General features: G+C 39.9%; 3 protein-coding genes across 3 annotated transcripts; all 3 read left to right on the plus strand.

Annotated features, from left to right (window-relative positions):
- The first annotated feature begins 70 nt into the window (after nucleotides 1-70).
- Nucleotides 71-2,542, plus strand: epgn (epithelial mitogen homolog (mouse)). Its single transcript, XM_035166381.1, has 5 exons — nucleotides 71-231; nucleotides 553-678; nucleotides 1,201-1,321; nucleotides 1,484-1,636; nucleotides 1,905-2,542. Exons 1-5 carry the CDS (start codon nucleotides 198-200, stop codon nucleotides 1,957-1,959), a joined length of 489 nt encoding a protein of 162 aa, XP_035022272.1. The 5' UTR covers nucleotides 71-197; the 3' UTR covers nucleotides 1,960-2,542.
- Nucleotides 2,543-3,404: 862 nt separating this feature from the next.
- On the plus strand, nucleotides 3,405-9,307 carry LOC118115213 (proepiregulin-like). Its single transcript, XM_047341281.1, has 4 exons — nucleotides 3,405-3,444; nucleotides 7,430-7,519; nucleotides 8,072-8,198; nucleotides 9,157-9,307. Exons 1-4 carry the CDS (start codon nucleotides 3,405-3,407, stop codon nucleotides 9,305-9,307), a joined length of 408 nt encoding a protein of 135 aa, XP_047197237.1.
- Nucleotides 9,308-15,442: 6,135 nt separating this feature from the next.
- Nucleotides 15,443-21,470, plus strand: areg (amphiregulin). The gene is made up of 6 exons (XM_035166433.1): nucleotides 15,443-15,609; nucleotides 16,238-16,378; nucleotides 16,894-17,131; nucleotides 17,281-17,451; nucleotides 19,425-19,538; nucleotides 21,123-21,470. The coding sequence occupies exons 1-5, from the start codon at nucleotides 15,573-15,575 to the stop codon at nucleotides 19,516-19,518; spliced, it is 681 nt and encodes a 226-aa protein (XP_035022324.1). The 5' UTR covers nucleotides 15,443-15,572; the 3' UTR covers nucleotides 19,519-19,538; nucleotides 21,123-21,470.
- The last annotated feature ends 2,360 nt before the right edge of the window (nucleotides 21,471-23,830 follow it).

The following is a 23,830-nucleotide window of genomic DNA, read 5'->3' on the forward strand; positions in this document are numbered from 1 at the left end:
ATGCTGGGAGTCGTTCGGAATAAAGGAAATGATTCAGATGTTTTTTTGAAAGGAAATGCTTCTCATTTTTCACGAAATCCTCGGTTCGTTGATTGGCTGTTTGAATCGGTTCGGTGGTTGGCAGCACGGTATATAAGCTCGGCACAAACCAGCTGTGGATCACACCGCTCTGTCATCAGACACCACACCAACAGAAGATGTTCACACAAAGACAGACCAACCTGGAGAGAGGTAAGTGTCAATGAAGGCACCATTTTTTGTTCATATACTTTGACTCTTGTCTGTGATTCCGGCAAAGCAGTTGAAATGTGTTTTTGTGATGTAGCCGTTCTTATAAAAGTAGAAATAAGATCATACATTAAACCGTATTGAGGGCAGTTTTTCTGAGATTTGTTTTTAAAAGATTGTTCTCCACAATTTGGTAAAAAAAAATAAAAAGAATAATTTTGATGAGAAGATATACAGTTTTGCAGCACAAGGGAGGAAAATAAACTCTTATAAGATCTAATAATTAAACTTCCTATTTTCTGTCATTTGCCTCCCGTCTCTCAGTCGTCCTCTCAGCGGTGGCAGTGCTGCTCCTCCTGACCGCAACAGGACAAACTGCGATTCTGACCGACAACCTCCAGACAACAGCAGCTTCTCTTCTTTCAAATACGACCCCGCAGCTCAACACCAGTGAGTGTCTTCAGTGGAGTTTTTTTTGTCATTGTGAAGATAAATCACTTTGTAAATAATTAATCCTTTAAATCCTGGACATCTGTCAAATTAAAATCAACAGACCAGTGAAAATATATTCATCTGTAACACTTAAAAAGTATATTTTAAATTTTCATGTTATATTTTGTATTTTACTTTTTATTTTCAAATTGCTGTTTTTCCATTGTTTCATCATTAGCTTTTGTAGTTTTGATACTTTTATCCTACTTGCTTCTCAAGTTTTATCGTTTCATATACCTCTATTTATGCTTTTGTATAGTTTATGCTTTGACATTTTTTATTTATTTTATTTCTACAAAGCACATTGAGCTGCAATGTATGAAAGGTGCTATATACAAAAAAACCCAGATTAATATAATTATTGTTATTTGTATTATTCATTTCCTGTATCAGTTAATTGCCTATTGCCACAAACAGCCTCTCCACAATGTTGTGTTACAATGTGATGATTGATTGTGATGCATCTCTTCCTGTGTGCAGGCAGCATGGAGCATCCGAAGGTTCTGCGAACATTCAAATCATGTGACAGCAAGGATGAGAAATACTGTGAGAACGGCGGCGAGTGCATGTACCCTCAAGACAGCGACAAACCTTTTTGCATGTAAGATGAAAACAATTACACACATATACACGCATTTATGTTGTAGAGGTGCAGTGTGTATCCTGTTTTTAGTTGTGGTCAGTGAAAAATACAGTGCCGGGCACATGTTGGTTCGTGTTCACCTGTGGAATGCACTCACATACCTCTCTGTCTGGTTTGCAGCTGCACGTCCTCGTACAGCGGCCCTCGCTGCCACTTCTTCAGTGACAGCACTCACACTCTGCCTGAGTTGGAGCAGCTGATCGGCATCACCTTCGGGGTCGCCATGCTCTTCTTGATCCTGGCCATCGTAATTTACTGCTTTATCAACAGGAGGTGGGTTTGTTTCTTTATGTTATTAGGAACAGGGGAATGTGATAATATAGGAATTAAACCACAAAATGCTTGAAATAAAGTCTTTAATTTGATTACCCTTGAGAAACTGACAACTTTGTAATTTGGACATTTCTCAATATTTACTCTCAATGCTTTAAACTCAGTTTCTCTCTGTTTGTTTCTTTTTTTTCACACTTATTAACAGTTGTATGTTACTTTTCAAAGATGTCTTGAAGTTCTAATACAGATGTTTGTTTGTTTTCTCCAGGTGTATGAAATCAGCCCAACTTATAAAATCTGCACCCTCTGAAACGTCAGTGTGATGTCGATGTTCCTCCTCCTCATCATCTTCATCACTCCTACAGCCATTGTCTAAAAGCTTTTTGTACTTTATTTAACCCTTTTAATTGACAAGCATAAAGAAAAGATCTATTTATTTTCACACGATCGCTCAAACCAGCAGATCCTCTGACGTGAAGACGTCCAGATGACGTCAAACTCAATGATGTCGGACCTGGTTGAGCCTTTTTATTCTTCAAACAGGGTCAGATATTATTCATTTTATTGTCCTTTAAAAACAGACAGTGAGAAATGATGTGTATTTATTGTACTATAGAATTTAACTTATTGAACGTACTGTTAATTTAAATGTTTGTCATAGATTTACGGAAAAGAATATTTATATGTTGCCTGAATGACTATAGTTAAAAGGTGAATAAACACAAACTGAAACTTATTGATGAAGTTTCTTTTATCATTGTTCTCAAATCAGGAGCCTTGCGACAGGAGACATTGTTTCTATGTTGGAAATCACTTGTCAAATTTAATATTAATGTCCCTGATGTGACACAGGTTGCACGTCAGTGAACATGAACTGAATAAATAAACATGCATTCAAATGGCAAATGTGTTCTCTGTTAATCATGAAGTGTTTATATAAATATTCTATTGAGTGCACAAGTCTAAATAGTGATCATTTAAAACAATGCAGAGGAAACTAAAACACAGTCCTTTATCATTTACCATTTTTCTTATAAACAATCTTGATAGAAGATTATAGGAATATTACAGTTAGGTTAGCTCAGCATTTACCTGGTTATATTGCCAGAAAATGGTTGAGTACATTTACTAAATACCTTACTAAAGATAGTTTTAGATTTTTATTTGAGTTTTTCTATTTCGAGCTACTTTACATTCGTTTTCACCACTGCAGATGGAATTAAAGTATTATAATTTTCACTGCACTACATTTATAAGAGAGTAAAATTCTGATATGTGACATTCTGCTGTATAATAAATACTTTTGATACTTCTGTGCTTTTATAAATGAAGGATTGGTAATGTAGGGTTTTCATAATGTGGAATAACTAGGCTACTTCTCGTTCATATTCTTCCTCCACCAGTGTTTATCTGCCCCAGTACAAAAATAACCCCTGGAATAATCTGAGTTTCCATCGGTGATGATGTGATGACGGAGACAGAAACGGCCCCTCCTTGAATTTTTGTTCTGCCTGCAGGTTTTGTGTTTTTATTTGTGTCTTTGAAGTTTGAAATTGTCCAAACCGCAGGAGTGTGTCACCACACCCAGACCGCAGGATGGAGCGCATCAGGGTTTTTTTCTTTTTCTGCATCTGCCAGCTTGTATCTGCCTCTTCTACCTAAAGGTGAATTTGCTCAATGGTCTGAAGGGTCTCTAACTCACACTGGATCCCAGTGTACCTGAACGCAGCACTGAGCCTCCTCCTGTCACAGACCTGTGTTCAGAATCATGGGGAACAGTAAAACCTCTGCGCTGCTCCCTCTCATCGGTAAGTTGTGTTTTTAATGTTTAACTGTGAGAAGACACGGTCACAAGTTTAGTTTGACTCTGTTGTGATTAGACTTGATCAATTAAATAGATATTAAAGCCACTGAAATACTGAAAAGTAACCAAGTACATTCTGCTATAGAGTAAACTACTCAACTGTAACCTGTGTAAAGTACCTAAAAGTACTCTATATTATTTATATAGGTCTAGTTAAAGTTCTATCTTTAAATAGAATGAAACAATCTAATCTAATCTAGTATAATTACTCACAGGGTCCATGGTTTTAGGTAAATTACTTAGTTTTTTCCACAAGACCCCTTTAAGTACATTTAGTGATAGTACTCCTACGTGATATTTTGAAAGTTTTTTACTTCTATCGAATCATCTTTCTCTTTATGGTCACACTATACTTGTACTTGAGTAAAGGAGCCTGAGTACTACAACATTATACTATTACTCAAATGCATTTAACTCCATTACATTTAGGTGACAAAATACTCAAGTAACAAATACACAATTAATAAACATACTCAGGAAACACAACTGAAGTTTTATCGGTAAAATGTACAATGTACAAGTATTTGAGAAAAAGGTACTTAGTTACTTTCATGTTCAAAACTCACAAAAAGCCAGCGACAGATGAAAATATCTCTGAAATGAAATTCAACCTTTACGTTTAATCTGGAATCTGGAATGGAAGCATGAACATACATAAGGGATTAAAGTTTTGCAGTAGTTTAAATATCCATCAGTATAACACAGAACTGGATCAGAATGAGTCATTTACTCCTCTTGTACATTTTTCCTGCTGATACTTTGATGACTTAAGATTTGAATATTTCTATTCTGTGAGTATTTTACACAGGTTTTGTGATTTTCCTCCTCTACGTCAGTGTGGTTCTGCAGTTAGTAGCAAGTAGTTTCACAAATCCACCTAAGTAGAAGTTTTGGAGTCAGATGAAGGACTCGGGCACATACCTGTGTTAATGAGGTGACGCCCAGAGCCTGAGGTTGGAAGATGCTGGCAATTTAACCTTGAATGGAAAATTTATTATATGAACGGACATAAAGCTGTTATTTATTTGCTGTTCAGGTTACTTCCTATAAGAGTAATTTAACAAACATAAGGAGGAAACAATATATATTTTATCCTATATTATAAACTTACAGTTGCCCACAGTGGAGGTAGTTAGTAAAGTAAAAGTACTCCATTACAAGTTCCAAATGTAAAATTTCCACTCAGGTAAAAGAAGTATAATCCACAAAGTTATACTTATACTACTAATTTAATGCAGCTGCAGTTTCCTTCCTGGTTTATTCCTGAGTTTTTGTGATGAATATATTACCCAGCATGACAGCTTAACACTGATAACCTCATTTTCCTGCTCTCAATCACGTGGCTCATATTCAGGCGGTCTGTTGTTTCTGCACCTTAACCTTTCAAGAACATGTCTCATCAGAATGAGTCAGTGGTCATTAACGTGAATGGGCTGAAAGATCAGTGAATCATTAGTAAATCATTAGTTGCTTTGTCGCCACTTTCTCCGCATGTGCACCGTTAGAAACACCCAACAACCATCGGGCGTCCTCTCTCTGAAAACACAGGACAAAATATCTCTGCAGCCATAACAACGGACAGGAACAGAAACCCAGAGGCCAGGCTTTCACCTCGAGCATGACCCCATTCATGAGCAGCCATAACTAGATACATCTTGCATCCACATTCATGTGTTTTTGTGTCCTGCCTACAGGAATGTGGGCGTCTGCAAACGCTGCATGTTATACAGTCGTGCAGGCTCGTACATGCGTATGGGCCACACCACATCACATCCCAGTTGAGATAGCTCCAAAAATAAACTGGCAGGGAATCTGACATTTCTCACCCAATTTTTTTTTTTTTAAACAAATGGGAGATTAGTCATCTTTTCTTGACCAAACACAATCAACAAACACAAAACATTTTGGGTTATGTGGAAAAAATGATCATGTTTTAATTGCATATTCAAAGCATGTTTTTTTTTCAACATGTTAAAAACAACATGTCTGTTTGCTTGTCAAACTCAGGACAGAACGTTTTTTCATAATTTGACTTTTCTTGGGAAACCTTGGAAAAAAAATGTTCAGGCCCCTAAAATGAACCAAAATAAACTACAAGGAAAAATTACTTTTTCTTAAACTGATCACAGTTCATCAATACAGCCTATATATATTATACATACACTACTGTTCAAAAGTTTGGGGTCACTTAGAAATTTCCTTATTTTTCAAAGAAAAGCACTGTTTTTTTCAATGAAGATAACATTAAATTAATCAGAAATACACTCTATACATTGTTAATGTGGTAAATGACTATTCTAGGTGGAAACGTCTGGTTTTTAATGAAATATCTACATAGGTGTATAGAGGCCCATTTCCAGCAACTATCACTCCAGTGTTCTAATGGTACATTGTGTTTGCTAATCGCCTTAGAAGACTAATGGATGATTAGAAAACCCTTGAAAACCCTTGTGCAATTATGTTAGCACAGCTGAAAACTGTTTTGCTGGTGAGAGAAGCTATAAAACTGGCCTTCCTTTGAGCTAGTTGAGTATCTGGAGCATCACATTTGTGGGTTCGATTATACTCTCAAAATGGCCAGAAAAAGAGAACTTTCATGTGAAACTCGCCAGTCTATTCTTGTTCTTAGAAATGAAGGCTATTCCATGCGAGAAATTGCGAAGAAACTGAAAATTTCCTACAACGGTGTGTACTACTCCCTTCAGAGAACAGCACAAACGGGCTCTAACCAGAGTAGAAAGAGAAGTGGGAGCCCGGTGCACAACTCAGCAAGAAGACAAGTATGTTAGAGTCTCTAGTTTGAGAAATAGATGCCTCACAGGTCCTCAACTGGCAGCTTCTTTAAATGGTACCTGCAAAACGCCAGTGTCAGCGTCTACAGTGAAGAGGCGACTCGGGATGCTAGCCTTCTAGGCAGAGTGGCAAAGAAAAGCCATATCTGAGACTGGCCAAGAAGAAAAGAAAAGATTGATATGGGCAAAAGAACACAGACATTGGACAGAGGAAGATTGGAAAAAAGTGTTATGGACAGACGAATCAAAGTTTGAGGTGTTTGGATCACACAGAAGAACATTTGTGAGACGCAGAACAGGTGAAAAGATGCTGGAAGAGTGCCTGACGCCATCTGTCAAGCATGGTGGAGGTAATGTGATGGTCTGGGGCTGCTTTGGTGCTGGTAAAGTGGGAGATTTGTACAAGGTAAAAGGGATTTTAAATAAGGAAGGCTATCACTCCATTTTGCAACGCCATGCCATACCCTGTGGACAGCGCTTGATTGGAGCCAATTTCCTCCTACAACAGGACAATGACCCAAAGCACACCTCCAAATTATGCAAGAACTATTTAGGGAAGAAGCAGGCAGCTGGTATGCTGTCTGTAATGGAGTGGCCAGCGCAGTCACCAGATCTCAACCCCATTGAGCTGTTGTGGGAGCAGCTTGACCGTATGGTACGCAAGAAGTGCCCATCAAGCCAATCCAACTTGTGGGAGGTGCTTCAGGAAGCGTGGGGTGAAAGTTCTACAGATTACCTCAACAAATTAACAGCTAGAATGCCAAAGGTCTGCAATGCTGGAATTGCTGCAAATGGAGCATTCTTTGACGAAAGCAAAGTTTGAAGAACAAAATTAATATTTCAAATAAAAATCATTATTTCTAACCTTGTCAATGTCTTGACTATATTTTCTATTCATTTTGCAACTCATTTGATAAATAAAAGTGTGAGTTTTCATGGAAAACACGAAATTGTCTGGGTGACCCCAAACTTTTGAACGGTAGTGTATATAGGTACAGACTGAGACAGGGGCGCCACACCACACGTAGACACCACGTGCTACATTTCAACAACACAGGGTTGGTAAAACTCAGTGTCCACACAAAACTAACATTATATCCAATATAATTACAAAGACAAATATTCTCTGTTCAACAGGTTCTCTGTTCATGCTGTTTTGGCCGCATGTTCTTACCAAGAGCGTCTCATCCAGACTGCAAACTGCAGACAGCACTTCCCTATCTGCAGGTATTCACCCAAGCAACTGTTGTGATGACATTTATAACAAATCACTTTCTTTGTCAAGTGCAAATAAATCACTCCGGGTGTCGTGAAACATTGGAGCTATTGTGCTCTTTATGACTCAAGTTGATGTCATATGTATATGCAGTATGTGCACTCAGTATCATAATCCAAGTATAAATGAGCAGGGATGTATAAGACCCGGAAGTTTTTATATCTGAGAACGTGTAACATGAAATGTTTGGCAGTTTTGTGTTAAAAACATTGAACTTATTAGTTGATTTTCTGTTGTTTGAATAACTGATTATTCAGTTGATTGTTGCAGCTCTGACACCAATTTAACATGAATAAAGATTTAGTGATTTAAAAGATATTACTGATTTTTAAAGTCTCAGATCCTGCTTTTATTCCAGCAAAAAAAAAAAAAATTGGAACAATACAAATGTATAGTATAATTAATAATTAGTTGTTTCAAGAAGATCAACCGTGTGACACCCAGTGAGGATGATGCAAAGTTGTCTGAAAAGTTTATAACAGCTGCTGTCGTTGGCTTTGCAGGGCAGGGAGGACAGCGCCCTCATGTGGTGAAGCGGTCAACACAGAGCTGCGACAGCGCTTATGACCACTACTGTCTGAACAAAGGCCGGTGCATGTTCCTGGTGGACATCAATGAGCACCACTGCAAGTACGACCCTCTGTGTGTGTGTGTGTGTGTGTGTGTGTGTGTGTGTGTGTGTGTGTGTGTGTGTGTGTGTGTGTGTGTGTGTGTGTGTGTGTGTGTGTGTGTGTGTGTGTGTGTGGTCCAGGTATTACACATTTTGTGGGGACCTTAACCTGTTTATACACTCACATTATGGGGACTTGTCTTCCCTATGGGGACAAAAAGTAAGTCCCCATAATGCAAATCCTTGAATTATAGGTGGAGACATGTTTTGGGTCAAGGTTAAAGTTAGGTTTAGGTTTAGGTTTAGGTTCAGGTTCAGGTTGAGGTTCAGGTTGAGGTTCAGGTTAAGATTAGGGTTAGGGTTGGGGTTGGGGTTAAGGTTAGGGTTAGGCAAGTAGTTACCATTGTTAAGGTTAGAGTCTTTATCAATGTAAGTGAATGAAATGCCCTCTGAAGTCATGAAGACACTGTGTTTGTGTGTGTGTGTGTGTGTGTGTGTGTGCGTGTGCGTGTGTGTTTGTGTGTTTGTTTGTGCGCGTTACTTTTACTGATCATGTGTGACTCTGTGTGTTACAGTTGTGATCATGTGTGACTCTGTGTGTTACCGTTGTGATCATGTGTGACTCTGTGTGTTACCGTTGTGATCATGTGTGACTCTGTGTGTTACCGTTGTGATCATGTGTGACTCTGTGTGTTACCGTTGTGATCATGTGTGACTCTGTGTGTTACAGTTGTGATCATGTGTGACTCTGTGTGTTACCGTTGTGATCATGTGTGACTCTGTGTGTTACAGTTGTGATCATGTGTGACTCTGTGTGTTACAGTTGTGATCATGTGTGACTCTGTGTGTTACAGTTGTGATCATGTGTGACTCTGTGTGTTACAGTTGTGATCATGTGTGACTCTGTGTGTTACAGTTGTGATCATGTGTGACTCTGTGTGTTACAGTTGTGATCATGTGTGACTCTGTGTGTTACAGTTGTGAAAAGGGTTTTCACGGCCTCAGGTGTGCCAGTCCGGAGCTTGTCATCCAGCCAATGGGAGAAGAGCAGATAATTGTGACTGTCTTCTGTGTCAGTCTGCTGATTATAGGTCTGACCGGAGCTCTGTACTTCTGCTGTAAATGGTGAGGCTTCAGTCTGCAATTGATATTAATGTTAACGCTGGTAACGATGTGACTTGTGTTATCAATACCTGGATCTTTGGGATGTTGCAATGAATTTTGGGACACCTGAGAGAAAGCTGAACTTCCAGATTACCTTTTCTGAAATTACCTTTTTTTTTTTACTGACCTTTTCCAATGACCTGTAGCTTTTTTCCCTCTTTGATTCCTTGTCTCCTGTCACATTTTTAATGGTGACTCAGACTTTGCCCCGTGACGTAAAGTTTGTCTCAACATCCTGTTTTTGTTTTCATGCAGAAACTCGTCAAACCACAGAATGATTAGAATCTGAAAACTACATTTTTGGAAACTTAAACTCCATCAAGTTACGGTTTTCATTTCATGAATGATAAGGAGTTGATTGGGGCCTTTTGAACTAGAATGAATGATGTGCTGTGTGTGTTTTTTTTTTGCAGGTATAACAAAAACAGAGGATCACAAAGGAATCCAGACTGTTTGGAGCGACTCACACACAAGAGACACTCTATGTCTCTTTCCACGGAAAAGGCCAAGCAGGATATTTTTCAATTTTCTAAGTGAAAATCCGATGTTAGCTGATATGCAGCTTTACTGGATTGTCACTTGGCTTTGGATCATTTTATCAAGCAGGCAGATCGAGAGATTAAAACCTCAGTGAGACCAGAAACAGCTTTGTGTGTTGAGCGATTGTTGTTTCCAGCTTCACAGGTTCTAATGTTTCAGCACCTGCATAGTGAGACACAAAAAAACAGTTTCCACCCATTACAATGGTGGGTCACGAATAAGAGTGAGACCAATTTTGATTGTTGAATGTTTCTGGTCCTGTGACATGATCCATTTTTTTCCGAAATTTAATCCTGCGGCTCTAAAACATGCGGTAAATTTCCTCATGTGTCTTTTCAGCTTCCCGGCATCCCCAAAAAAGTTTTGCTACATATTTTACATTTCTGAATAAAGCTTGTTCGGACTGATCACAATCATATTAACATGGTTTAGTTTCTTCAGAGTAGAGACTCTTTCTCGAAAATGTTTCTCATAGATATTACGTATTTCATCGATTTTCAATTTGGAGGTTCAGTCAGGTGGCAGAAAATATGTGTTTCAGATGCAAAAAAAAACTGATTTAAAATACCAAAGTACAGAGTTACACTTTTTTTTTATAACTTGGTTTAACTTTTATGTATTGTACTTTTAGCTGTAACAAACATTTTTAATAGTAATTATTACTGTCGTGAAATTGTCCATTGACTGTAACAGATTTATTGTTTTAATCTTTATTTCGTGGAAAAAAGTTTTCTCATTTTGATAATTTATAATAGAGTATTGATGTAAACACTGGATATTTTCTGTTACTGCTGCAACAGTGAAAACATGATGTATATTTGTTTTTTATGAATAATGTCTTCACATGGTGTCACTGTGTGAAGGTTACAGCCGAGAGTCTTTAGTTTTCACATTTTTCTTCCACGTGATCAATAGTTTGAAAATATCTCATGAAGAACCAAGGTCCACACAGATAATCACCAAATACTGAACAATGACGGTAACTTTTCCCTTGACATTTTTGCAATTGCAGTATCAGCTGTACGTGTACCAGGAAAACATGTTGAATAAAATGTGAATTAAAGCCAATGCATTTCAAATTTACTGCTCATACTTGTAAATTATAACAAAAAACTAAGATCTTGTGATGTGCTGTGATGGAATGTATAAGAATATTAACAACTTTGAAAAGAAAAAAAACACTCCTTTTTAACTCCTTACTTTATGCAAACAGACATACATTCCTGTACACACTCAAAATCATGAAGACCTGCACACTTCTGATATTTTGTCTGAATGAATGAATGGATGGATGGGTGATGGAAGGATGACTACAGTGGGTCCTGAGTTTGGTGAGTAACATTTTAATGTGAGTAACATTTACTGACCCTAGGTGCAACAACATTATGAGGATCAGTGATTCACGGTGACACTTACTGTTTGTCTTGTTTCGCACGAGAGTGGTGAGAGGAGACGACAAAACAAATAGTGCGGCAGACACCTTGATCCCTCGGAATTAAACAATATTGATGCAAGGATTTTAAAATTAAAAGTTTGTAACCCGGCGCACGAGCTGTGTGTGTGGGTGTCCTTGCCAAACTTGGTGGAATTAGTACTTGGGATGGTATCTCCAGATGATTGACTTGTTTGGGTCGAAGGTCAAAAGTGAAGGTCAACTAAAATGTGATCCAAAGACAATCTAAAGCTTATATTGATCAGAACATGTCATCATACAACATTCAAAATGCATTTTTCCAGGTATTTATGCATCCTACAGGACTACAGACACGACTTAAAGCTTCTATAGATTCAGAAAAAATGTCCTGACATCATCATGACGTCACTATGAAATTGAATTATTACAATATGATTGAGTTCCCCCCCACTTAACATTGATAAGTTATCATAAATATATATATATATATCTATATGTGTATATCCACATTTAATGAATGGTTGAATAACTGTTTGTTAATGTACAGTAAATGTCAACAATAACATCTTTTCATTGGAAAATATACAGTTTTTTTAATACAGTGTTTTACTATAACCTACACTTGACTGACAATGCATTAATGAATACTTGTATCCACTTTCAACTAAGTTACTGTGTTATAACCATTTATCGAATGTTAATTCACTGCTTGTAAAAGACACAAAGTAAAGTATTGTTAAAGTTAAAACATTAAAACAACATTTAAAGTTTCATGGTTATTTGAAGTTTGTTTAATGCATCCGGTGTCAAGTTAACCAGTAACATCATAATAGTCTCTGCACCATCACTAGTGCTTCAACCAGGGTCAATGAGCCGTTTCCTTCACCGGCCTGCATCATGCTTATGTCTTTTGCATGCTAATGAAGAGCAGTGAACGCACATAAACAAGAACACAACTGCAGAAGCTGAACCTACACACACACAAAGACGCACAAACACGCCCACGCCGTGCCTTTTGTTGTTCTAAATTTAAAACCTGTGGATAAAAATATCCCAGGAAATGTTGCTGTAATCTCCGGTGTCCTCATTACAGGTAACTAACTCATATTGCATAATTAAGTAAGTAGTAAGAAGTTTGCTCATGCAGTGAGTAAGGTGGTGGAAGCTCGACTAAGCCACATCCTTGCGTGTCCTCAAACAAAACAAAATGTCCATGTGTGCCATGATGAGCACATTTGTTTTGCTGCTCGAGGCTGGTTCAGTTTCTGTGTTGTTTGTGTTTTCCACGCTAGCGGCACGGCTCACAACGACCCGATGGATTACCATGACATTTACAGACATGCATGGTGCCCAGAGGATGAACCATACAGTCTTTCCTACAATACTCCTCTATTAAAATGTTATTAAATATTTTGATAACTTGGATGATTTCCCATGAACTCCAGAATAAAAACTGACAAACCCATCAGGATATATATTAAATATTATATGGTCTGTATTTATATAAAGCTTTAGTCTCTAGTCTTGATTTCCACCCAAAGCGTTTTATACAGTTACATTTTTCGCCATTCACCCATTCACATCACATTTATACAGTGCATATATGTGCTGCACTTTCTCCATTACACATCGGTCACACACTGTCGGCACAGCTGGCAGCGGCTATTTGGGGTACAGTATCTTTCCAAAGGACACTTATGCATGCGAAATGGGGGAAACTGGGATCGAACCGCCGACCCGAAGACCATTACCTCCAGAGCCACCGCTGCCCAAATAGTAATGAACTTTTGACTTTTCCTCTAGAACCTCACAGAACCGCTGGTCGGTGTTTAGACTCAATTTTAGGAATTATTCTGCATTTGCAAGTTTCTGTCTAAAAGGCATCATTTAAATTTGTATCCGAGTAGATCCGTCTGTATTTGTGTGTCACAGTTTTTCACCCTCCATCCGGCGTGTTTACAGTGGGTAGCTGCTGTGAGCGTGTGTCAGACTTTCCGCACATTCATACCACGTATCCTCAATGCCATTACAGATAATCCAAACAAGCGCGATTCCACGGCTGCTATAAACAAAATGTGTCAGGAGCTGCTGGTCGTTGTTGGGCCAGAGGAATGAGATGGAGAGGCTTCCCAGCATTCCTAGAGGGCTACTGTTGGATTCCAGCGGAGCACGCACACCGGGACAACCTCAGCCTGCAGACAAAACAACAGAGTCAACACGCCCTTCTGTGCAGCATCCCCACCCAAGTCGTCAGGTCTCCTCTTGATTACAGTGCGGCTCCTTAAAATAGTAACACTATGTCAAACCACACACACGACAAGACAACTTGTGGAACAATACAACCAGCGGTTGAACCAGCGATTACATCAAAAATAGATTACTTAAACAACATATGCTTAAAAACAGAAGCTATTCTGCTGTTAACCATTAAGTACACGACACTGATTGTGTAAATCGACTTATCTCAGCATAAAAGAAGATTATGGAGCCGACTTTGTTCATGCAACTATTTCTAGCTCATTCTCACCATTTCCCATCAACTGTAAATGATACCAATCATCAATCATACAAACATATAATTGTCTTATAAAACCTTTGATTATTACTATTATTTGCCTATTTTTTAACCAGGTTAGTCCTATTGAAATTTAAGAAACTTGAAAACTTTCTTTGCTACTCAGTCCAGACTTTGGGAATAACCAATTGCCAAATGTCTCTAGAATGAAGACGATGACTTCCATAATTCCAGTTTTAAAAAGAAGATGAATACGTAGGAAATTGTATGTGTGTTTGTGTGTGTGTACTTTTTTGATTGTACATTGTGAGTACATTTAGTTTGATCCTCACTTTCTGACAAACCAACCATCAAGGCCTGCTTAAGGATCAGGACGTGGGTTAAGGTCATGTTAGGTTGGGGTTAAAATGCCGCCCTCTGAATGGCTGCTTCGAGGGTCACAGGCACGCAGGGACAACACAAAGATAGAAGTACAAATGTTTGTGACTTGGTTTTTTTTTTTTTGGGCTCAGGAGGTAGAGCGGGTCGAGAAGGTCGGCAGTTTGATCCTCGTCTCCCTAGTGTGTGAGTGAGCAGTTACACAAAAAGTGCTGCACATAGATTTATGAATGTGTCTGTGAACGAGTGAATGGTAAAAAATATACTGTGAAGCACTGAGGGTGCTCATCAAGATTAGAAAAATGTGAGTGGGGAGCTAAGGTATGGATAATAGGTAGAACAATACAAGTGTGTGTGTGTGTGTGTGTATATGTGTCTACTATATGGATTGTACTTGTATTATACATGTGTGTATTTGTACTATACAGAGAAATTTGGTTTATCATCAGGTTTAGTGTTGGGGTTATGCATTAAGTTCTTTTTTTAGGGTCAGGATACAGGGCTACGGAATACTTTATGTTAAGTGTCCTCACAAAGATAGAAGTGTGTGTGTGTGTGTGTGTGTGTGTGTGTGTGTGTGTGTGTGTGTGTGTGTGTGTGTGTGTGTGTGTGTGTGTGTGTGTGTGTGAATGTGTGTGTGTCACAATGGGTTGAAGCTGTAATTATGGTACATTCGTGACAATAGAGGGAGAAGAGAGGAAGCCATAACAATTAAACAAGCAGGAACAATGTTTGTGTGTGTTTTAATGGTGACGAGAAACGAGTCAGAATACATCAAACTGCTGTGTGTGCGTGTGTGTGTGTGTGTGTGTGTGTGTGTGCGAGAGAGAGAGAGAGAGAGAGAGAGAGAGAGAGAGAGAGAGCAGACCCAATGTGTGTGTGTGTGAGTGTGTGTGTGTGTGTGTGTGTGTGTCTCGACCTCACTCAGACTGAAGTAATGTGCGAGAACATGTGGTGCAAAATGTGTTGCCCAGGGCAGATTAATTACCACACACACACACACACACACACACACACAACTTTTAACTCTCTTGCTTATTCACACACACATTGGGTCTGCTCTCTCTCTCTCTCTCTCTCGCACACCCACACACACACACCCACACACACACACACCCACACACACACACACACACACACACACACACACACACACACACACACACACACACACACACACACACACACACACACACACACACACACACCCTTCCTTCTCCTTGGAGTTGAGAGGCAGGCGTTGGTGCATAAAAGCTGCACCCACTGAAGGTAAAGAGAGCAAAGCACAATCTCTTTCAGCGGGGGACAAACAGACACACACACTCACACACGGACGATCACATTTGTGCAGGGCTGTCAAACACAAAACACTCTCCCTAGGATATGAACCCGCTCATCCTCACCTGCCTCCTGTGCTCCGGTAAGTCTGGACTTGTACTTTTTTTGTACTTTTGTGTGTGTGTCTGTGTGTGTGCAGTTCCTGTAAATAGATGAAAAGGAAAAGAAGTGAAATGTAAAACGGCGAGAGGATGATGGGGGTAGAGGAAGAAATGTCTCTGCAAGTGAGGACGTGTCGGGCAGGAGGGAGATATTATTTGTTTCAAAGAGAAGAATTTGGGAGCGAATCACTACCACCGCACCACAGCACCAGACGCAGTGAAAGGTCAACATGTTTGAAATACTTCACCATAGGGTTTGACTGATATTCAACATTGTTCTCGTGTGGTTAGGATGATGCGTTCGGTTACACTGCCGCTCTGGTTGTGGACTGGTTGTACTGGTTTTAGTTCAAAAGCAGCAAGTATCTCATTCACAAGCTCCGATCCGGCTGACAATTTCAAAGTGTGCGTCCGATCTGAGTTTGGTTTCTAACTTTGAAAGAAATGACTTCATCCTCCCAAACACTTGAATGTAGATAAAAACTCTGTTGCATTTCATCTCATGTTGTGAACTTTGACCCCGACTGCTCCTTACTGCTTACCCCCCTCATATCTCTGTGCATGCTTGATGTTATCTCACTCGTTCTGTGTGTTCTGTTGAATTTACAGTCGTCTGCAGACTTCAGGGATCTGAGACCACACACTCCAGTGAATTAATCGGAGTGACTCAAGGTCCAGGTTCCGGAGAGGGCCTCCAGAATTTGCAGGCCGAAGATGACGATGATCATTCAGGGGGGGGCAAACCTTCTGGTAAGACCGTCCTCATGCCGGGGAACTCTGGTTGAAGCTGAGATAATCAAATAATTACATTTGTGATCAGTAAATATACTTTATTCTGAATGCAACAGAGAAGTGAAGAAATCGATGCCATCTTAAGTTGAATAAAAAAGGTGTCAGGACATTTTGAAAAGAGCAAAATAAAAGATGTCTTCCATCCATAAATAGTTTTTAAATAGATTGGAATAAAAGTCAATGATATACTCAAGATTTTCTTGACTTACATAAACATCTTCAATTGAAATACATTCATTACTTTGCTTGGACGTAAGTAGAAACGGCCAAGTAAGAATGTTGACTTGTAAAAGATCATAAATAAAACCGCTCTTTCTTTAATTTTCCAAGAAAACACTCACTCAGGCTCCCCTTTTTTTTTGAGACGTCATAGTTCTCTCTTATTGTCGTACCTAAATTGTAAACCATTTAAATCTGTGATGTTTAAACTCAGTCAGTACCTAACGTTGATGTCACAAACTTGAAATCTACAGAGTTACCTCCCAGTAAAGATGAGAGGACGAAGAAGAAGGGCAAAGGCAACAGCAAAGTAAAGAAGAAGAAGCAAGGGCGCAAATCCACGACTTCATTCAACCCCGAGAGCGCGCACATCACCATCGGCCTCACGTCGACCGTCAGCACCACAGAGGATCCCTGCTCCTCCTCCCACCTGGGCTACTGTATTCACGGTTACTGCAAACACCACGAGGAACTGCGGGAGCCAGTGTGCATGTGAGTACAGCAGCCGTTCACTTGTGTCCTTCATCCAAACAAATGACACTTTCAATCTCTAGTGCCTCCTCTATTGCTGCATTAGCCCTTTTCTTCATTATTAGCCAAATAACCCTCTTGGTTTATCTATTTCTTGTCTTGCTCTGCAGATGTATGAAGGGTTATGACGGCAATCGCTGTGGGATCCAAACTCTGGAGACCTCTAGAACCAAGTCCGATGGGAGCAGCAACACCGAGTTGGTGCAGACGGTCTTGGTGATCATCGCTGTGGTGCTGTCAGTCATCAGCTGCACCGCCATCCTGCTCATGACCTGTGCTCAGTGAGTATATAATAACTGTATTTATCCAGCACCTTTCAAAACCAAAGACACAAAGTGGTTTACAAAAACAAAAGATGCAAGATTCACAAATTATAACAATATAAAATAATATGAAATTGTTAAAAAACAAATCCCAACATTGGAAAGATAGGCCATTAAAAATGAGTCTTAAGAAGAGATTTTAAAGAAGATACTGAGTTCCAGACTTGAGGAGCCCGGACAACGAAGGCCCGGTCAAGGACCTCATGTGACCAGTTGAGATTTTGGAACTGATGGGGGGGTTAAGAACTCACAAATATAGACTGGATCCTGACCATTCAAAACCTTAAAAACAACCAGCAAAATCTTAAAATCACAGGTATAACCAGTGGAGAGCAGCATGGATTGGTGTGATGTGGCAGCAGGATTCTGAATTACTTGCAGCCTTTGAATGTTTCTCTTACTGAAGCCTGAATAAAAGTGCATAAAGCAGCTCTGAAGGCTCAGGTCCTGCTGGGACCTGGCCTCCTTCACTTGGCTGCAGTGTTTCCAGAGGGATGAGTAATGTTTGAGGGCGGGAAGCCAGTGAGAGATATTGTAATGAAACTGGTGACTGACAAGGGAAAAGATAATGGTGGCGGCTTCATGTGTACCTCAACTGCAAGTTAAACCCTGCTCAAGCTTTAGGAATTTCCCAATAGACCAATAAAATTGAGATAATAAATAAAGCGAGGAATTAATCATATGTTTTATTTTACTACTTTATTTGTCTTTTACAAGAACAATTGACTTTACACCCACCTTTAGGGGTCTTTATTTATGACATAATTTATTAATGAGATAATGAGAACATAACAAAAAACTCTGGCTATTAAATGTAGGGATGTTTAAACAAAAAGACCAAAAGTGCCCTTTGTCTATTTTAACCCTTAAGAACTGTTACAGTGCAGATTATGGAAGTTTAGGGAACCTGTGCAAACATCCACAACCTGACGAATCCAAACACACACTACAATCCACACATCCTGCCCAGAAACACTTGGCATCTGGACGCACTGACACATCAGAGGGCACACACTAACACACCCTAACACGCCTACACTGTTCATATCTCATTCAGGCTGTAGACCTGTGTCTCATATCCTCATAAAGGCCATTTAATAGCCAGATAATGATTCTTATCAGGACTCGTCACTCCTCACCTTTCCCCCGACAATGCAAATTGGGGCCGTGTCTCTGCAGGAATGTGTTTTAACAGCTGTTATCTACCACCAATCTTTGCCATATGGTTTTACCATGGGCCAAAAAAATGTCCTCTTGCAACATCTGAGTCATTGACTGTCAATTAAAAATGGAAGTAGAGTCCAGGTCCGGAAATTGAAGCGAGTGCCTGAAATGTGTTTTCTCTCGAATAGGCTTCTTAGCCAAGTGCTGTTTTCTGGCACAATGAAACAATGTCATTGTTACGCAACACGAAGCAATTCCTGGGAAATCTGTCATTTCACTGGAAATGTTGTTACACATTGAATGAATGCATGTTTCACTCACACCTGACTTTAACCACTTATCTATTACTTAAAACAGTGTATCAACTCATTTTCCGTCTAATCGAAAGTTCCTTATCAATGTGTAACCACATCACAGATATTGTTTGAATGTGGGACAAAGTCAATAGTCCAAGAGAGATCAAATATGAAAGGCACCCAGTGAGCGAGTCATTGATACTGAAGTGAGGAGGTAGAGAGAAAGAAGGCTTGAATTTATGACAGTGAAACTTCGTCCACTTTAGTAGCTGATTAAAATGGAAACTGAAAACGGGTTAATTTTAATAGTTCATACATTTTATGGGCTTTCATTTCTAGACATTGTTGCCAAAACACAACAAAGACTTGTATTTCATTTGTCTGACGATGTCTCTGTGCCTTTCAATAACTTTTACTGTGATCATCTGACAGTCACAACGCTGTTATACTCATGTTGATTGTGTTTTGCAGTTACAGGTCACATAAGACCTACCTGGCGTCCTTCCTGGGAACTGGGGCGGAGCAGGAGAAGTTACAGAAACCTCTCGCTGACGTGATGGTGTGAGGGCGCAGGGTCACCATGAGGTAAATGTCACATCATTGATGTTTTTCAATTTTTCTTTTCCAGAAATTGCGTTGAAAAATCATTAATTAACATCTCAATACTAGCGACGCTACAATCTTAGCTTAGTAATCATTAAGCAACTGGATTTCTTTCAATCGACCAATCGATCACTCTGGTAACTAATGGAGCGACGCCTGCGAGCTAGTTCAGGCAGCCAACTCGAGCTGCGCTGGTCCAATCATGTAACCCCTTTGCTCGCACTGCTGCTGCAGTATTGCTGCCAGTTGCTTCAGCTCCTCCACCACACCAGCATCCACCTGTAGGCTCCGACGGGGGGGTTACAAGTATTTGCGCATCACTCCCATCATTCCTGTGTAATCATATGGGGGAGTGATTAAGTTGGAGACTAGACGCCAAACACTAAACCTGTTCTACTGCTGCAATAAACGTTTGAACGTGAGTTGTCTGACTGAACTGGGTTCCTGCCATCTATTGTGGAGGGCATTGGGAAACCAACTACATAGTTTGTTCCAGGGACCCCTGGTTAACCTGGCCAAAAGCCTTATTTTCTACGCATGCCATCTTTGGTGTAGCCATCGAATGCACATTTCAGTTTAGTGTCAGACGTCAAGAGTCATCCCAAGGCAAGCCCTAGTTTGGTGATGCACTTCCTCTTGCCTGAGTCCTGAGGGAGGTGTCCTGCCTCTGCTCGTGTCATCCTTAAGCCAAACAGGAAAGAGTGGGCTCAGAGAGTGACAGAAGACGCACGCCTGTTGTTTGTGAACACGGCAAGTTGCATCATGCAAAGAGAAGTCACCACAAGAGGAATTAATGAGGATTAGCCGGGGGGTGTCTTGGCCTGTCCCGTCTCGGGGCTTCATACCAGCGTAAAGGAAAAAGATTGATCCAACACATTCACCCGTGCATCCAAACAATTACAGCACTGACACACTGACTGTACACGGGAGGACTTTGTGGCAAGCTCCTGATTACTCCACTTACATGTGGTCAGATCTCACTGAGCAACTCACACACGCAGACTTCACGTGTTTAGACACACTAAGAAATTTCAGCCTTGAGACAAACAATGTGGCCGTGCAGCATTCTCCTCGTCTGCATGTCAACTCTGAGAAGAGCAAGTCTGACTCACACATAAGACACAGTCAGAATGACAGTGTAACAGTTTGCAGGTTTTTAAACATTTCAGATAATTACTTTTTTTTGAATGGTTGTAATGATGAAACAAATCCAAGACAGTAACTTGATGAGTACCATGTTATTATCATTGACAGTTATAAGGGTCAAGTACAACATGTAATGCATAACATGATGTGATACACTGGAATAATCCATTAAAAAGTGCCACTGTCTTAAACTGTCACAAACATAAAACATTTAAATTTCAAGATCATCTATTGATACATATGAGAAACTTTATCTGGATTCATTAGTTTATGATTTTTACTTTCAATGCCTAATTTCAGTGCATTATTTTAAGCCAATTTAGAATAACGGATGCATGATTGTAAACGTTTCCATTTAAAATTTGAAATGCTTGTTGTTTGTTTGTGTACTTACTGACCTTTGCCCTCTCTGTGTCTCAGCCGGCTGCCGGATGAAAGAGGCCACAGGAGTCTGAGGATCTGAAGAAGAAGTAGAATCGATCCACTGCTTCATTAGATGCCGCCTAACAGAAACAAACACTGTTAAATACCTGTTAGAATGTAATTTATTTAGTGTGATTATTTATTGCTGATGACTGTATGAGTGTTTGTGTGTCGGATCATTGTCATGATGTGTATTATGTGCGGATGCTGAGCATTCAGCCTTTTGATGATCTGTAGGTTTGGTTTTATTTATTGCACCGCTGTTGTTTTAGGTCAGAGAAACGCTCTTCATCTCAGTCTGGAAAAGGGATGGAATTACATTGCCAATAAAGTGTGTCAGTGTTATATCAAAGTCTCATTTTATTCATATGACTGTTGAGTTTACATTCCCATCTCTGGTCGCATCCCATACCACAGCGGCCTGCTCGCACTAACACCTCGACCTTTTAGCCAAACACAGATTCAGCAGACGAGAATAACCCTGAGAGAAAAACTCTGTGACATCACAGAGGAATTCACTGATCATGGAAGCAATACAAAGGCCTGAGAGAGTGGAAAGTCTCGTTAGTGAAATGAGTTTGTTCCACTTCAGGGTTTGAATATAAAACAACTTGTTTAGAGGAGAAAACACAGATGGATGTTGTCCACAGGTTTTAACCAGACTCACAAACACAGCAAACTTGAGATGATACTAGAATGATTTCAATTAAATCATGTGACTTATAGAGACACATGCCTGCATAAATCAGAATGCACTTAGATTTATGTATGCAGTACATGTTTAGCACTGTTGCCTCATTGCAAGAGTTCTCGGTGTATGGAGTTTAAATGTTCTCCCTAAGTGGGTTTTCTCCTCCCACGATGCAAAGACATGCAGACTGGGGTTAAGTGGAGTCTTTAAATTGACAGCTCTACAATACACTATATTATCAATAAAAGGATAATGGATGGATGGACAGTAGAAAGAGACTGAAGCTGAGGAAGTAAAACACCATGGAAGTGGTCTGATGAATTATGTTCTTCATGTTGACTTAAAGGTTCAGTGTGTAGAATTTAGTGACATCTAGTGGTGAGGTTGTTTGTTGCAGCTGAATACCCCTCACCTCACCCTCCCCTTCCAAACATGAAGGAGAACCTGTAGCTTCAGTTGTCATAAAAACTCAAAAGGTGTTTAGTTTGTCCAGTCTGGGCTACTGTAAAAAAAAAAAAAAGGCAGCCTCCGTAAAGAGGACCCGCTCCCGATGTAAATATAAAGTATTTAATTACAAAGGGCTCGTTCTAGGCTAAGGAAAACAACAATTTGTACGATTTAGATGAAACACACTAGTGAAAACATAACTAGGATTATTTTACTTTCAGTTTCTGCCAATAGATCCCTTTCACCTACTTCTTACACACTGGACCTTTAACCCAGGAGCCAAGATACTGGTGGTGGGGATGAGGAATGGAGCATAGAGACACTTCACGAGGAGCCTCTGGATGGAGGGTTTAATGAGGTGATATCCTTCAGGAGCTGCTTACAAGATGGACATTTGCTCCTCTGTGGATTACTGTTGCTTATATCCTGTTAGTAGCAGGCATCAGTCACCTCAGGAGGATGGTTTCTGATTTGTATTATTCTAATAATGTTATTGATTTGGACATTTCCCCCATCCATACTGAGGGTGAAGCGATTTCTTTATAACTACTTTGTAAGAGATGTGGTACAAAAGTCCACAGATGCAAAAATACATTAACTTTCAATTTCATACAAGTATTCAGCATTAAGAAGGAATATCTGATGTTTATTGCTGGTGTTTGGGCGGGAAAACAGTGACTGGAGATTCTTCCAGCAAATTTTATCATGTAAGAACTTTCTTTTAACGTAGACATTTTGGGACACACTTGATCCAGGGAAGGTGTTTCCCACTGATTCCTGAGTGTATTTATAAAAACATCTCTTTTAAAAGCATAACACTTTCCTTTAGGTCTTTATCAATACCTTATAATCTTATATCTGTGATGTGCAAGACTCTGACTCACCTGCTGCCAGTAAGTAGCAGTTTCCAGTTACATTCATAAAAGAAAGTTTCACTGTGCTTGTGCGTGTGTGTTTGTGTGCTGTTGCGTCATTATGAGGGAAAGGTGAGGCCAGGTGGGCAACACAGCCGACAAACACAGGTGATTCAAGCCAAGCTAAACATTTACTCTCCTGTGTGTGTGTGTGTGTGTGTGTGTGTGTGTGTGTGTGTGTGTGTGTGTGTGTGTGTTTGTGTGTGTGTGTGTGTGTGTGTGTGTGTGTGTGTGTGTGTGTTTGTGTGTTTGTGTGTGTGTGTGTGTGTGTGTGTGTGTGTGTGTGTGTGTGTGTGTGTGTGTGTGTGTGTGTGTGAGAGCAATCACCGTGGCAGAGATGGCTATTTAAACACAAATAAAACAATAATAAAAACTCATACGTTCATTCCTGGGATGAAAATACATTTCTGTGGGTGTGGTGAGCTCGGGTAGTTTCGGTGGCACCGAGGTGGGCCCGCCAGCTTTTGTGGGTGACTATGGAAACCGAGTCAACACACAGGCAGATGGTTGGTCAGTGATATTTCACTTAGAGCTCAAATAAAGGACCTGCTGGAATTTCCTGGGTGTGGTAGCATTTTTCCCTTCACCTTGACAAGCAGGCAGGTCAGTGCCAAGGAATATTAGTGTATATCTGAAAGCTGACACAAGTGGTT

This window comes from Hippoglossus stenolepis, chromosome 9 (assembly GCF_022539355.2).
Source record: "Hippoglossus stenolepis isolate QCI-W04-F060 chromosome 9, HSTE1.2, whole genome shotgun sequence".
In the NCBI taxonomy this organism is placed as follows: domain Eukaryota; kingdom Metazoa; phylum Chordata; class Actinopteri; order Pleuronectiformes; family Pleuronectidae; genus Hippoglossus; species Hippoglossus stenolepis.